This window comes from Psammomys obesus, unplaced genomic scaffold, assembly GCF_907164565.1.
Source record: "Psammomys obesus unplaced genomic scaffold, mPsaObe1.curated_primary_1811, whole genome shotgun sequence".
Taxonomy (NCBI): Eukaryota; Metazoa; Chordata; class Mammalia; order Rodentia; family Muridae; genus Psammomys; species Psammomys obesus.
Genome location: NW_026596091.1, coordinates 3,562,869 through 3,578,677, shown reverse-complemented (window position 1 = coordinate 3,578,677; position 15,809 = coordinate 3,562,869). Strand labels below are relative to the sequence as shown.

At 43.2% G+C, this 15,809-nt stretch overlaps 1 protein-coding gene across 3 annotated transcripts in view; it reads right to left on the bottom strand.

Moving 5' to 3' along the window:
- Positions 1 to 82: 82 nt before the first annotated feature.
- The window catches only part of Nfyb (nuclear transcription factor Y subunit beta), a 16,459-nt gene continuing 732 nt past the window's right edge, over positions 83 to 15,809 (bottom strand). The window contains exons 1-8 of one of the 3 annotated variants that reach the window (XM_055627958.1): positions 15,635 to 15,783; positions 13,921 to 14,005; positions 8,576 to 8,669; positions 6,798 to 6,928; positions 4,163 to 4,360; positions 2,934 to 3,015; positions 2,314 to 2,393; positions 1,707 to 1,814 (exon numbers count right to left, since the gene is read on the bottom strand). In XM_055627958.1, coding sequence (XP_055483933.1) covers positions 1,782 to 1,814; positions 2,314 to 2,393; positions 2,934 to 3,015; positions 4,163 to 4,360; positions 6,798 to 6,928; positions 8,576 to 8,669; positions 13,921 to 13,926 — 624 coding nt within the window. In that variant the 5' untranslated portion in view covers positions 13,927 to 14,005; positions 15,635 to 15,783 and the 3' untranslated portion in view covers positions 1,707 to 1,781. Of the gene's footprint in view, positions 1,815 to 2,313; positions 2,394 to 2,933; positions 3,016 to 4,162; positions 4,361 to 6,797; positions 6,929 to 8,575; positions 8,670 to 13,920; positions 14,006 to 15,634; positions 15,784 to 15,809 lie in introns of those variants that run through there. The other 2 variants (XM_055627957.1, XM_055627959.1) reach the window with 2 other exon arrangements.

The window sequence follows — 15,809 nt, the reverse complement described above, 5'->3', positions numbered from 1 at the left end:
CCATCAGTGAAGTAGCAGCACCATCTGGGTAGGACACATTCCAAAGTGAACCCACACATGAGCAAAAACCTTACTGTTCGTGTATCTGGTAACCCAGCAGTTCTACTTCTAAGAATTTATTTCAAGAAAAGTTACGATGTACACAGGATTCAGTGAAGGGCTGTTTATAACTATGAAGAGATGAAAAAAGTCAAATTTTGCAATAGGCGATTAAATAAATTAATCATGATTTAGTCATACAGCAGAATAAAAACCCAGTAAAAATGATGCAGAAGACCATGCATGGCCTGGGGAAGAGTTCACAATATATTGTTAAGTGAAAAAGCCAGTTACAAAACAGTGTGCACAACATGAGCCCATTTTTATAAAAATATACATATTTAGCAAAGTAAAAGGACAAATGAATTTATCAAAATTTTAACATTGGTTATTTCAACACAGTAGGATGACTGTTGATTTTGCTTATCCATCCTTTCCCATTCTTTCCTATGTGCATTTTTTACAAGAAAGATTATTGAAAAGGGAGGTAGGAGAGGAGGGAGTTGTTTAATCTCAGAATAGCCAGCTATGTTCCCTAAGACTCCTGGCAAAGTGGCCATTATGTAAGTCTGTGCCTAAAAAAAACCTGCTCTTCTTTTTCCATTGGAGTCCCACAAATTTGCTTCTGGACAAACTGTACACTAAGCCATTTTTGATAGGGCTAAAACTACCACCACCACATACACAAAAATTCAAAGTAATTATTACTAATAAAAGAACTAGATGAGAAAATAGAAATCTTTTAAAAAGAAACCCAAGTACACACTAGTAAACTGTACAAAACAGCATCATCTAATGTTAGTGTATTGCAGATAGCACAACAGCAAACCAGAAGGCTCTTGTGTCACAGAAATCAGACTCACAGCTCTCCTGTTCACTACTTATGCCCACAACTGTCTACACAGAATCATGTCCACAGTTCCCACAGCCTAACAGGAAAGCTGACCTTTCAGTAAAGCTAAAATGACTATCAAAAATCCCTCCTCTTGAAGAGGATACTGTTAATACTTCAAGATAGGACCATTTCAGGAATGCTAGGACTGTATCAAATAGAAATGAATTCTAACACCCATGACAGTAACTAAAGCTACCTGAACAGGCACAGACAGTGATGGACGCCAAGTTTAACAGGCCAGACAATACTTGCTTCTGCATCCAACTTAATTATTCAATTACATTTAAAAAAGACGTTGCTTAAGCTATGGGTGTTTTACCAAAAAAATGTTTTTCAATAAATAAAGTGCTAAAAATCTAGCTAAGTTCTCATGCAAGATAGTATATAGCCAAGACAAACTCAAATTTGTAATAAAGGCAACTTTCATTCAAAATGAACTCTACCCTTATATTTTATTAAAAGGGCAAACATTATGAATTAACCCAGCTGCTTACTTGAATTACAAAATAACATGATTCAATATGAAAATAAGAAACTGTCTACAAATCTCTGACAGTAATAAATTGCAATATACAATGCATACAGGCGTCATACAGAGCAACAAACTCTCGTACAAAACAAAAATATTTTAATACCTTTAAAATCCAATTTTTTTTTCTTTAAAATCATTCATGAAAAAGATTCTCAAGTCAGAATTAACACCTCAATTAGTCAAGCATCAGGAAGCTACATTACAGCTACTTATTGTACAAAGAGGCGGCTTCACCCTTACTTCCTCCCAATGCCTCTGTTCCAGACTTGCTCAGACTCTCACTCTCCACAAGCTTGGTTCCATCCTGTTTTCAGATCACGAAAACTGAATCTGCTGGACACCGGAAATCTAAGATTTGAAAATGTAAATTAAAAGCTTAAAGTAACATGTCTATTTCAGATACCAAACAGGCAAGGCAGAGGGCTGCCCCCACCCCAGCTAGGCAGGCTGCCCAGCTCAGAGTTCTCTCAGTTGTCATCTATGTAGATGGGAACACCTGTAAAATGTTCTAATCGTTAAAGAACTTTAATAGTAATACGTATTTTGAGAAAAACTTATTGTATCCTTAATGTAACTGCAATTACATTAATGAATTGGAAATGATGGGTGATTACAAACAAAATCAGTGAGTAGCTGGGTGTGGTGGTGCACACCTTTAATTGGGAGGCAGAGGCTGGCAGATCTCTGTGAGTTCAAGGCCAGCCTGGTTTACAAAGAATTCTAGGAGAGCCAGGGCTGTTACATAGAGAAGCTCTGTCTCGAAAAAACAAAAAGCAAAACAAAACAGAAAAAAATGAGTGACTATACCGTGTGTTTGAAGCTTTCTGAAATGCAGACAGCACCGTACCTGTTGGTAGGACGTCGTGTAAACCATAACGTTTTGTTGCTGGCCATCCGCAGTTATTAAGCCAGCTGGTAACTGGTTAGCTGAAAGGAAGGGGAGGGGAAAAAAAAGAGCAAATGATCTTACTTTCTGGGCCTCAAACTTTGTTTAATGCCATTATGTCCCATTAGATTTCTCCCACACATGCAGAATATAAGCCCATGTAAAATCATGACTCACAACTCTAAACTGCCCTTAGCAACAGGGTTTGAGACATGCTCAGACGTAGCCTCACCACAGGGCTTGGCTGGCAACACAGGACTGAGCACCACATGTCCCGTAAGTAACATGTAAGCCTAAAATTTTCTGGTACAAGCTACAGTAGTCAATATTCCTAACTCAGGAATCTTCACTTGAAACTAGAAGTTATGGAAATGACTCATAACTATCAAAGAAAATCTCCTACTTAAAATCTACACATGTCACTCACTAACTTCAAACACAAACAAAGGCATAAACTTGTAGTGGTCACTGAGAACAGGTCTGAAAGATCGCCCAGTCCTGAGACTCGCCAGCACTGCTGCCTACACACTGCCCATATGGTGGGTGAGCCGCTGCCCAGCACAGCTGTGGGATGTGCTTACTGAATGCCTCTTCTGTGAGCTCCTCGCTTAGTCCATCTGTGGCTGAGACTGCTCCACCAATGCCCTTCTCTCCTTTCATGGCCTAGGGAAGAAAGAACCCAAAGTTGTTAAATGAGAATGTTCATGTAATGTCCCGAATCAGAAGCTTCTGTTAGAAACCTTTACTCTGAGTATTTTATGAACACTTTCTGGGATCACATATACACAAGCAGGCAGAGTTACCAGCCTTTATTATGATAGCTAGTTTATCAACCCTTTCCGGGATCACACCACACACACTCATTGCGTACACATGCACATGGGTGGAAAATAGTGGATACTCTAAGCTTTAGTGTTTAAAATTCCCAAATAAAAGTTAGTTTGAACCAGAGACCTCCAAAGTTCCACCTGTTTTCTGGGTACCACAGACAGTGTTGTGGAATTATTTGGGAGAGTACTGTGCTTTAGTTTTCATACTTTAATCATAAAAACACCCATACCATCACAGCAAGCCTGAGGACCTGAGTTCAGATTCCTAGCAACCCACTTAAAAGCTGGGTGTGGTGCACACACCTGTAACCAGTGCTGAGGACACAGACTAAAGGGCTCTGGGGCTTAGTGGCCAGCCAGCCTAGCTACTTGGTGAGCTTTGGTCTCAATGAGACTTGTCTCCGAACAGACAGCACCAAGTGACAGACAGCACAAGTGCGTGCACACACAGCGTCCTCTTGGTGCCCGAGAAGCCTCACACCGGCTAGGTTACCACAGCAGCACAGACCACTGCTTATGAAGTATTTTCTTTCCTTCCTTTTTTAATTTTCTCTCCCCAGAACGTTTCTCTGTGTAGCCATGGCTGTCCTGAAACTAGCTCTGTAGACCAGTTTCACAGAAACCCACCTGCCTTTTCCTCTCAAGAGTTAGGATCAAAGGCGTGCAGCAACACAGCTTGGCACTTAAGTAGTCTTTTCAATAATCTATAATTAAATTGCCGGAGTCTCTCTTTATAGACAAGGCACCAAAGTCTAAAGCATTTAAACCTGGCCACGATAAAACAGTTCAGACCTCAGGCAACCCAAACCCAGAATTCTCTTAATCACTACCCACCTGCTGAAGTTTGTAATAAACGAAGGAAACAATAAAAGGCTTGGAATTTAAATACTATAACACATTAAATACTACTGGAAATGTAATGCTGCAGAGTATTTAAGCGATGTATTGTAAACACTGAGGTGACAGTGCGTGTCATTTACCTCTCTGAACTTTTGAAGGTACAGTTTCAGGGGCTCCACATAGCTGTCAAAACCTAGCGTGGACATGGCAAACAGGATATCCTCCCCATTGATTGTCTTCCGCTTCTCTTGATGACACCGTTCGCTTGCTTCGGACGTTATAAAGCTTATGAATTCACTCACACATTCCTGAACACATTCTTTGGCATCTTTTGCAATCTGAAGGAAAAAAAGCCATGAGTAAATTTGTAGGGAACATAAGTATTACCTTAACAGCTGCAAAAGAAAAAGCTACAGAAACTGTATATCACTGTACTGACCGACAACCTTTTGACACAGGGTCTCGTGTCTCCCAAGCTGGGCTCTCTCTGCGAACTTTAGATCTCCCTGCCTCCACCTCTCAAGAGCTGGCACTACAAATGGAGTTTTAAAAGCCCAGAGCTTTGTGCGTGGTAAGCAAGCACTCCACCACCTGAGCCAGGGTCCTACTGCTGCTGATGGCGAAACTTTAGCCCCTTAAACACTGATGTATGTTGGAACAGCAACTCGGAGTCAGAATAAACAGAACAAACATGTACATGACAGTAGGAACTATTCACAGCAAACAGAACTGAGATGGTGAGAGCTACCACTGAGTGGCCCTACCGTCCCAAACAGATGAAGACCACATGCCCAGGAAGTCAACCCCAGTGCCTGCACTGAGCACACAATGGGTTCACACTCAGCAAGCACTTTTCTCAGCATTTCCAAGAAATGATGATCTAGCAGATAAACAACAGGCCCCTCCCTAAAACAAATAAATAAAAATGGGCTGAAGAGTTGGCTAAGTGGTTAAGAGTACTGGCTGCTCTTCCAGGACACAGGTTCAATTCCCAGCAACCCCATGATGGCCCACAACCATCTATAACTCCAGTTCCGGGGATTCGACTCCCTCTTCTGGCCTCAGGCACCAGGCATACATGTGGTGCAGACATACATGCAAACAAAACATTCATACATAAATAAAATGATTAAAAAAAAAACAATGTTCAAAAAAAAAAAAACTGAATCCACAGGATACTTAGAAAAGAGTAAAATATTGAATTTATTTACTTTTTACTATTGAGGCTAGAAAATGTCAAGTTATGGTTTCTGAGTATTGCCAGGAACAGCATAATGAATAAAATATCATTATGAATAAAAATTCTCTTTAAGTTCTGGGATCTGCTAGGCATTGCAGTGAATGCCTTTAATTCTTGGGAGGCAGAAGCAGGCAGAGGGCACCCTGGGCTACATGGCAAGTTCCGGGACACCCTATCATAATATATACATATATACATAAAAAGATAAAGTTCTGGGATCTAAAAATGAAAAACAAATAGATCAATCAAATAATTAATTCTACAGCCACTTAAAATGGCAGTGACACTCAAAATTCTTCCTAAAAAAATTGCTATTATTGGGCCCTATTATTGGGCAAGAAGGTTCATTAGGTAAAGGTACTTGCTGTCAAACCTGACCACCTGAGTTTGACACCAGGGCCAAAATGATGGAAAGAACTAAATTAAATACCATAAGTTGTCCCGTAACCTTTACACATGTTCTGTGCTGTTCTGTTCAATTTTATATGGTAGAGAAGGTAAATCAAAGTGCACACACTGAACGAAAACAATGGAATGCAAGCCAAGCGGATAACTCTATATTTCCTAAAGCAATGTTACATTATTATTTTATCTAGCATGCACACACACACACACACACACAACTTTATATTAAAGTTGTTACGGCTGAAACATGCAATCAATTTAACATGAGACATTTCCACTGTCCTCCTAACACCAGGCCTCTAATACCTGGTGGCTTAGTTATAGCATGTCTTTTTAGACCAGCCACATTTTAGCGGCTTGGTGGCCACAGAGCTGGAGTTCTGGGAAAAGACAGGGCAGGCATGAGCAAGTCTGCAACAATTCCTCTGCCCTAAACACACAGAGGAAATTTCTTAGATCAGGACTTACAGTGTGAGCGACATACCTATAGTACATTTATTGTAAGCTTTACTTTCAAAAGAACAGTTATAAATGGATGGCAAAAATTAATATATATATAAATATATAAAGTATGAAATTTACCTTAGACCAAGTGATACGCTCAATTTTGAGCTTTGTCTGTTTTATGACACAAGGTCTCACTATGTGGCCAAGGTTGGTGTGGACCGTATGTAGCCTTTGAACTCTTGGCAATCCTTCTGCCTCAGTTCCCCAAATGCTGGAATTAAAAGTGCCACCACACCTGGCTGAGGAATGTTTTGCAAAAGGCATTCTAAGAAGACAAAGCTACTGTGTGTGTCAGATGAAGTGCACATCACCCCATTTGCATTAAAAATGAACACAACTGTTTCCAAATGCCAGGGTGTTGTAAAATCTGATCATACCTGTCCAATGCAACCTAACGTCACTGACATTCTAGTGTCAGTGCACAGGGGTAGGTGAGAGGACTGAAGAGAGAGCACTGTTCAGTAGCCAAGTAGTCAGAAACAAATATTCGATGTGCTGAAAGGCTGGGGACTGAAATCAATAGCTAGCTACTGATTTAACTACGTATACATGTGTCTTACAGTTTCCATTCCCTCGCCCTCCCCCTGCAAAAGAAAAGCCAGATAAAGTCTCCTCTACGTTACCTTTCCTGTTTGAGGTATGGCATTTTTCATTATCCTAGCCACATTTGCAATTGGAAGATAAATATCTTGTTCTCTGAAACTTTCTTTTGAACCATTTGTATCTTCATGATCATTCATGCTGTCCTCAGTATCTAAAGAAAGTTTTTTAAGAATTAGGTTTAGGGGCTGGAGAGATTGCTCAACGGTTAAGAGCAGTTACTGCTCTTGCAGAGGACCCGGGTTCGGTTCCCAGCACCCACATCAGGCAGCTCACAACCGCCTGTTACTCCAGTTCCACGGGATCTGATGCCCTCTGCGTCCACAGGCAACTGCACACACGGTGCACATAAGCTCACCCAAGCACATACACATAAAGCTTTTCATAATTTTTACTTCAACCTTGAGAAGACTATCTGTGATGTTCTGAAGCAAGAGCCACGTGGCTCAATATCCGATTTGCATTATGTATCAACTGTTTTCCACATTTTCCTCAGGGTCAGAACTGATCTCAAACCCAGTGCCCAGCATTCTTGTCTTCACTGTCATGTAAAATCCCACCACCCGGTCTTCAAAAAGTTCCCTCATATCCCTATAGCACCTTGCAAGATGCCCCTTTCATGCAAAACCTTTGCTAGTTCTGTGCTTTCTCTAAAAGGTTTTATAATTCTTTTCGCTTCTCATTCCCCTCATCAAGATTTTTTTCCTGATGCCAGGTATCAGGTTTGTGCGCCTGGGTCTTGGTTCTATGGGCAGATGGGGGGTGCCCAGCACTGGGGGGAACGGAACTCAGTGTGGACTGCTTGCCTTCCATGTAGGAGGTCTTGGGCTCAATCCCCAGAAGCCGCAGGGTCATAACTCCTGTCTAACTTAGCTATAAAACTCAGTCTGCAACCTATGCTCCTTACAAACTGCTAGACTAAGGTTTATGTTTATCAAAGCCAAGTTTATATAATCCTGTATACAAAGGTTTATACAGTATAAAACTCCCAGCATGTATATAAACTTGTTCATATAAAGATTAAATTAAATTCTACAGACCTGAAAAATTACTGACTCAACTGGGTAGCGACAACATAGTATATAGGAGCACCAATCCCTTCACAGCTCCTAAAGCTACATGTTTAAATTTACAAATTAAAATGGCACTAAAGTAAACTATTTCTGGTGGATTAATTAAATAAGAATTCCTCTTATTTACTGTTTCCAGGGAGGCAGTGATAAGTTTTGAGAATTTCTGAAAGCACTAGCAGAGTCTTTCTAGGACTCAGCACGCTTCTGAAGACTAGTTCTAGTAAAACAGTAGGGTACTCCAAGAAGGGGCTTGCTTTTCAAGTATGTGGACAGAACCTAGGAGATACACTAACTGTAGAGCACTGAGTGACTACCTCCAGCTGCTATGCCTGTCTCTTTTTTCCTTGCCCTTCCTTTCTTTCCCACCTCTCTTTCTTTTGAGACAAGATTTTTCCATGTAGCCCTGCCTAGCCTGAAACTTGCTTTGTAGACCAGGCTGGCCTCGAACTTACAGAAATCTGCCTGCCTCTGCCTCCCGAGTGCTGAGATTAAAGCTGTGTGCTACATCTGGTCTTAACTTCTTATTTTGAGACAGGTGTCACAAAGCTGATTAAGCCAGTCCTGAACTTGTAACCCTCCTGCCTTAGCCTGCCATATAGCTGGGATTATAGCTCTGTGCCACTAGACCAGGCTCATTGAGACTTCAGTGAACTAGGGCATGCGATCGCTCTCTCTGCTGTAAAGACACTGGTGACCTAGTGTAGCCTGGCTCTGGCTGTGGATCTTACCATCGTGGGGTTGGATAACATAATGGCTTCCTCCAATGTAGTCTGCGGAAATCCCTAGTTGAGAAGCATCTGTTGTGGAGCTGTCGCCATCCATCTAAGGAGACAAAGTCTTTTAGTCTCTTCAGAAAACATGACTCGGCGCTTAAACTCTCACCAGGTGGACTAATTCTATTTCTCAGTTTAACTTATTGAAAGAAAATATATTTCTTGACTTGGAAAATTTTTAATAATTTGCTAACTACTCAATATTCCTGTCCATTTTCCATATGTAGTATAACTATAAAATCAAGAGAGAAACAAAACAACAAAATGAATCTACAGTTGACCTTACTTACCATACACCTTTTCCTTAGAGTACAAATCAAAGTGAGCAAAGCATTCCCAGGAAGTAGCCCAGCCCACCCCTCCCTTGAGGCCTAAGGATGTAAAATTTTGTTCCTGCTGCACACTTCCCTTTGCTGCCTCTATGTCAGCCAAAAGTACAGCTACCTTTTTTTTCCAGCAGGGTGTTGTTACAGAGCCCAGACTGAACTTGCAGTCCTCCTGCCTTAGCCTTTCTACATGAGGTATACACCGTCATGCCAGGTCTTGAACGAACCCATCATCTGAGTCTAATACAAGCATCTTCTCTTCCCCTGGCTCCTCAAACTTTTTTTTTCTCTTTTCTTTCCTTCTTTTTTTTTTTGTTTTTTTTTTCTCAAGACAGGGTTTCTCTGTGTAGCCTTGGCTGTCCTAGACTCCCTCTGTACACCAGGCTGGCCTCGAACTCACAGAGATCCACTTGCCTCTGCCTCCCAAGTGCTGGGATTAAAGGCATGTACCACCATGCCTGGCTCCTCAAACTTTTTGATTCTTTAAAGAAAAGAAAATATCTAAGAGACCGGAATATAGAGTTAGGAAAAGTATAACCACAGAGATCCGCTTCCTCTGCCTCCGAGAGTGTTGGGACTACAGTTGTGTGCCACTATGCCCAACTCACACCTTGTTTTCTAAGATAGTCTCTCACTGACCTGGCACTAGCCAATTAGGCTTGGCTGTCTGAACCCCAGGATCTGCTTGGATCCCCCTAGCCCAGGCTATGCACATCATCACGGCTGGCTTTTTCACATGTGTTCCGGAGACTGAACTCTGGTCCTCATGTGGCAAGTACTGAGTCAACCACACTTACTCCTCAGCCTCTACCTTTTTTCTTTTCAGCCTGTTTAGGACTATGAGAAACAACAATTTTAAGAGGAAAAATCTGGGAAGAAAGGAAAGTATCAGTCCTGAACAGACTCTAGTTCATTTCAGCAGCACCAGATGCAGCAGCTTTCTGCTTTGCGAATACTAGACAAGGAAGCCCTGGCCTGCGTGTATGGAGAGCTGCACGCGCAGGGCAGCAGCTGCACGCTCACTGCACACTGAACCAAGGCCTAGGAGACACACTAACTGTAGTCTGCATTCTCCACGGCTGGGGTTTCTCTAATACGAACATGCCAGGCTAGTCTCCAAGTTTTCAACATGGCATATCTCCTGTGCATCTGTTGGCTTTGGTAGCTAATTCAGCTGTAGAAAGAGATACATTTCTGTAATTAGAGCTGTTTTAAGGAGCGTTTAACAGTCTATGGAGATGTAGAGGTCCTATTCACTTACCTTCCTACCTATTTCTATATTTAGGGAACAGTACTGCCCTGCCATCTTACATTAACTAATACACATATCACCCATCACCCCAATAGACAATGCTACTTCTTATCATAAATGCCTTTCATGGACATGAAAATAGACCTGTTGGCCATGGAAAGACGGTCTACAAGGATAGCTGAGGGGTCACTATTTTGGAAGAAATAGGATCAAAAAGTTTGTCTCAGAACCCCAAATTGAAGACAAGTCTTGACTAGTAAGGTGTGAGATTCTTGGCTAGGTGAATGTTCACAGGATAGTGTCTTAGTGTTCCCCAAGCAAGAGTCTGTTCAAGGAGCTAGGTGGATCTAGAGATGAGCTGACTCATAAATAAAACCCAAGATACTAGAGCAGAGAGCTGACTCCTGGCATCTTGCTGTACGCGACCGTGTGGACTGCCTGCACCAGCCTTCCAAGTGGGCAGATAATACTGTTTCACAGCTGTCAGAATGAAGGGCAGAGCTGAGAAGATAGTGCTTGGCTCACAGTTACTGCAGGCGCTGGCTCGCCTCTTCATCTTCTGAAGCCCTGTGTCTTCTACTTAACTGCACATGGTGCATGTCTTTGGGTCTACAAGTTTTAGCCTGTCACTGCAAGCCTTCTGTTCCTTGCCTCTTTCTACCATTAAAATCCGCCCCCCCCTCCCCCTTATTCCAACATTCCTTTCCCGGCTGGAATTTCTTGACTTATCCTGTTCTGAAATCTCCAACGTCCACTTGTCTGAAGACAACAGCAGCAGCAGCATCCCTTAACACAGCAGCCTAACCTCTGGGCCTTACACCATGCTGGCTACTCTGCTGTATATAAGGAGTAGAGGGGAGAACTTGTTATGTAGTCTAAGGTTTGTTTTTCTATGAAATGTTTATGAAAGAGAAATGGAGATGAAAGTCAGCCAGCAATCAGTTCACAGACTGAGCACTCACTGCTTACTGGTCCACACTTTGGGGCACTGTCCTCATCCACAGAGAACAAATATTACATAATCTAGGGGAGAGGGTGAGGAGTACAGAGCAGTCTGGGCTCTTCCAGGCCACTGGGTCTGGAATCGCCTAGTTTAAAAATCCCTGCTACCTTCTGGTCATGAGAATTTGAGCATGGTGGATGGGTGGAGGACTTCCTCGTGGATCAGGAGACATAGCTAAAAACACTGAGCATGGTATACCGGGGATACTCCATGCTGTTACATACTTAGCATGTGTGTATATGCAGACATAATATAAATAAACATATTTAGCATATAAATGACAACCAACCAACCAATTGCTAATGCTACCAAGTGCTAAGAAATACAGATGTTTTACTAGTGACCTTATTTCAAAGGGGCTTCAATAGACTAGTCTGAGAGGGCCAAGAACAGCTCCATTAGGAGATGAAACTTAGCTAGCGATGACAGCACATGCCTTTAGTTTTAGCACTCAGAAGGCAGAGGCAAGCGGATTCTTGAGTTCAAGGCCAGCAAGGACTACACAGAAAAACCCTGTATTAAAAAACAAAACAAACAAAAGGAGATGGCATTTAAACTGAGACTGAAAGAAATAGAAAAAAGGGGTTGGGGGCACAGTGATGTTTCAGACAGAAGAAATAGAGAAACACAGTATTGGGGGACAAGCTAAGAGCCACCAAAGGGGTATTTTTAGTAAAAGAGTAGAGTACCGCCCAGGATAGAAAATGGAGGGGGCAACACCACAGCCAGAAGACAGAAGAGTGTGTAGCATTGCCACTGTGGCGGGAAGCAGGCTAAGATGATCCCCAGCACCTGTCCAGGGCCAGAGCCCTGCACATCACCATGAATTTACAATGTCATGTGCAGCTGAGGCAGTTCCTAGGCCTGGTGAACTGAGGTGGAGAAGCCACCTTATTACATTAGGGTCAGCACCTATGCTATCTGAGCTGACAATGATGGCTTTTTTGTTGTCTTTTTTGTTTTTTGTCTTTGAGACAGAGTTTCTCTGGGTAGCCTTCACTGTCCCAGCCAGCTTTGTAGACAAGGCTGGCCTCGAACTTGTGGAGATCCGCCTGCCCCTGCCTCCCTAAGTGTTGGGATTACAGGCATGCACCATCACGCCCGGCTGCTGCTGATATTCTTTAAATCCAATGAAGTGCTTAGGCCTGGCTTTTCATGTTCCCTCTGCATATCCACTGACTATATATTTAGAATGTTTAAGCTGCTTGGAAAGCCAGAATGTTCTGGTGCAAGGTCCCTGGCCTCCTCTGAGTTGGATGCACAGCTCCCACAAACGAGAAGTGTTGTCAATGGGTCACTTTCCACCCTCTCTGCTGAGGATTACAGAGCCGCTGTAACAGGGTTCTGTGCAAATGCCCCAGCAAAGGTGTGCTACAGCTTAAAAGCACACAGCATCAAGTGTCTGTAATTTCTGTTTTTTTTCTAACAGTTTTGGTTCTTCCAGGCACAAAGACCTTTCCTCCCAGACCCAACCTCACTTCTTATCTGCTCTTTATCTTCCTTGGAGAGTAAGAAATAGTATCAAGATTCCCATCTCTATGCCACAGCTGCGCTGTTATGGCTTGTGAAAACCTTCACTTTTCCCACTCTTTGGTCTAGCTTCACTCTCACTGCAACACATGGTTCTTACACACCCTTTCATTCCTATGTAGACTCCCTAATGAATGCTTTTAAACTCTGGCGTGCCAATGCCGGCACTCTGAAAGCTGCCAGAGATCTTGCAGCCTGACGGACCGGAACACTGAGGCCGCCTGCTCACTTCGTTCTCCCCAGACTTACAAAGCAATAATCTTACTCTGTCCCTAACTGTTAGTTTCAATCCACGGTTATTGTTTTCTCTTTCTTCCTCTACTCTTCTAGTGAACTCATTAAATGTTACCTCTACTCTCATAAATGCTAAATTTACAATCACTGTTTACCTGCCACACAAGCAGCCATCAAGGAACACTAGGACACTGGGGTATAAGCCATCTCCCCTCTCCTGGTAACTACTCATCTGAGCTAACTATGTCAGCATCGTCTGCTGCTCTCCACCGGGAACTGCCCCTCCTTTCCTACCTCACTGGATCACCATCCAGCCCAGCTCAGCATCCTGTCAAGACTAACTTAACAAAAATGCTTCCACAAGACCTCTTGTGTCAAATCCAAACCTCTTCAGAGCTTTACAAGAAGGTTCCTTTTGCCACCTAACAAAACCTTAGTACTAAAATATGCCTGGGGGACCACCAAATGCAGGGCTCTCATTTAAGAGTGAAGCAACCATGACTCATAGGAGCTGTGCCCCGCCTGGAGTCATAGATGCTGCAGCAGAGCCAGATCCCGCCAGGTGGGAGGTCTGTCACACCATCATCCTATGAAATCCCCACCTAGAAAAAAATGTCTGTCTCCATCTCCAAACCAGTGGCTCTGAGTGACAACTTTTACCTAACCAAATCCCATCAAGTGTCAGGCCCTCTTCAGGCCAGGAGGATTCCTCCTGACAGTCCCAGGTTAATTAACTACGCCCCTCTCAGCAAGTGCAGGAAGATTCAGCCTTTTCCATTCTGCACATAACCATGTTCACATTCATTAATAACCTACCAGCTGAGCAGGCGGCCCATAGCAATCAGTGAGCGTGTGCCAGTGGCTGACAAGAAGCAAAGGCGCTAAGCACAGGGACCGTCTGCCTCAACTGCAAAGATTCATACAGAACTAACCAAGATGATTAAAACATACTCACTGTCATGAAATACTGTCAGAATTGTACGTCAATGGTGCTCTCAAACACCTGTCACAAAGGTGTTGGATCCTTGTCCAATTTTAACCTAAAAGACAAACATCAATTAATAGTAACGTGTATGGTCTATAGGCTTTCCTAAAATCAAAGAGAACACAGGTCACCTTATGTCCTATACTTAATCAATGGAGGGGAAAAGTTAATTCTACAGGGAAGGTGGAAATGGCTTTCTAACATAGCCCTGGATTTGTTTTAATAATCAATATTCATCACAACCCTGAAAATAAGGGACCAAAGTATATATTATGCAAAAGACTGAAAACTCACATCTAATTTACATCAAATATTGACACCAAGTACAGAAATAGCCTACTTATTAACTTGAAATTTTGAGGGTGGCTTTCTTAAACGTTTCAGAGATGTACACATTTTTAAACTGAAAAGGAAGGAAAAAATGTCTATCAGACTATATGCTGTGCTGCCCCCACTGCACATGGGGAGGGCATGGCCACACTGCCCCAAGGGCACACCGAAACACAGACATCCACAGGGCCCTTAGCTATCGTGCTAAAGCGCCATCACTGTGAACTAAAATCACAGCAAGCCAGCAAGCACTCCGGTCTTACTGTAAGGCATAAATAGCTGAGTAAATCAAAAGCAGTGGCAATACTGGCACCTTCCTAGTTGCTGTTTTTGTATTTTTTTCAAAGGAAATACTTAAATGGAGGGGGTACAAAACAAAAATCTAGTATTAATTTCAAAGGAAGGATTGCAGATTGGCACTGTAGTATGAAATGTTGTACACAGCAGGGAAAAAAACTGTGGCTACTGAGTTGAATTTTAAAAATGGCATTCAAGGACCCAGACAAGCAAAGACTGCCTGGCATTGTTCTAATATTAAAAGTAATCTGTATTATCTGTCCATACATATCCCCTTTTATAGATCCAAAACTGCTCTTGTAGCTTTAAAAAGTGTGTCTGAACACTTAAAACACAGGAGTTGGGCATGCTTATGTATCTTGCTTAGAATAGGTGGGTACAGGGTGAGAGCCTTACCAACCCTTATAGTTGGCTAAGTATATATTTAGATTTAGTCCATTAAAAATAAAATAATATGGAAAGCATTTTCCTAAGGGCAGGTTATAATCTGTAAAATAGCTCAAGGGAATGCATACATCTGCTTAATGTTTGAAGAAATGCAAATTTGTATCCAAGAAAAGCAGCGCTCCCTTCCTCCAACCTCCATTCTTTGGCATGGACAACCACGGCTTTGCATCCATAGAATCCTTAAATTAAGTTACAGAGCAGTGCAGAAGAGGGAGGAATGATTTGCCTTTGAAAGGAATCCTGGTTAAACTCTCAATACTTCACCCATAAAGCGCCTATTTATCAATGCCACTACTACTGACCGGTTGAGCCCTCACTTTCTGTTGCCGTTTAGTTTCCCTCCCGAGAGCTGAAGACACCCCGGTGGTTTGTGGCACTATCCACAAAACGAGGGTCCGTGAGGGTTAGCGGGATGCCATTTTTTTTCTAAAGGTCGCCCGCTACCCAACCTTGCCTAAAGCAAACAGTCCTGCTGTAGCACTTCGGGCATGAGGAGGATCTGTGGGTGCTCGCTAATTCTTTGTTCTCGCAGAGCCTCCCGCCGCCCCCCTCCGCCCCCCAAGCACGGGCGACTGGAGCCCCCGTGCAACCTCCAAGACTCCCTTCCCACCTTCGGGGCAAGTCCGGGGCGCGCCAGCCGCCAGATGGCTGCATGCTGCGGGCGCCTGGCGGGCCGGGGGCCGCCAGGCCGCTCGCTCCTCGCGGGGACCCGCCGCCTCGGCTCCCAGGTGCCCGGGCGGCCCCGCCGAGCGCATTCCCCGCCGCCCGCGCCCAACGCCCGCCGC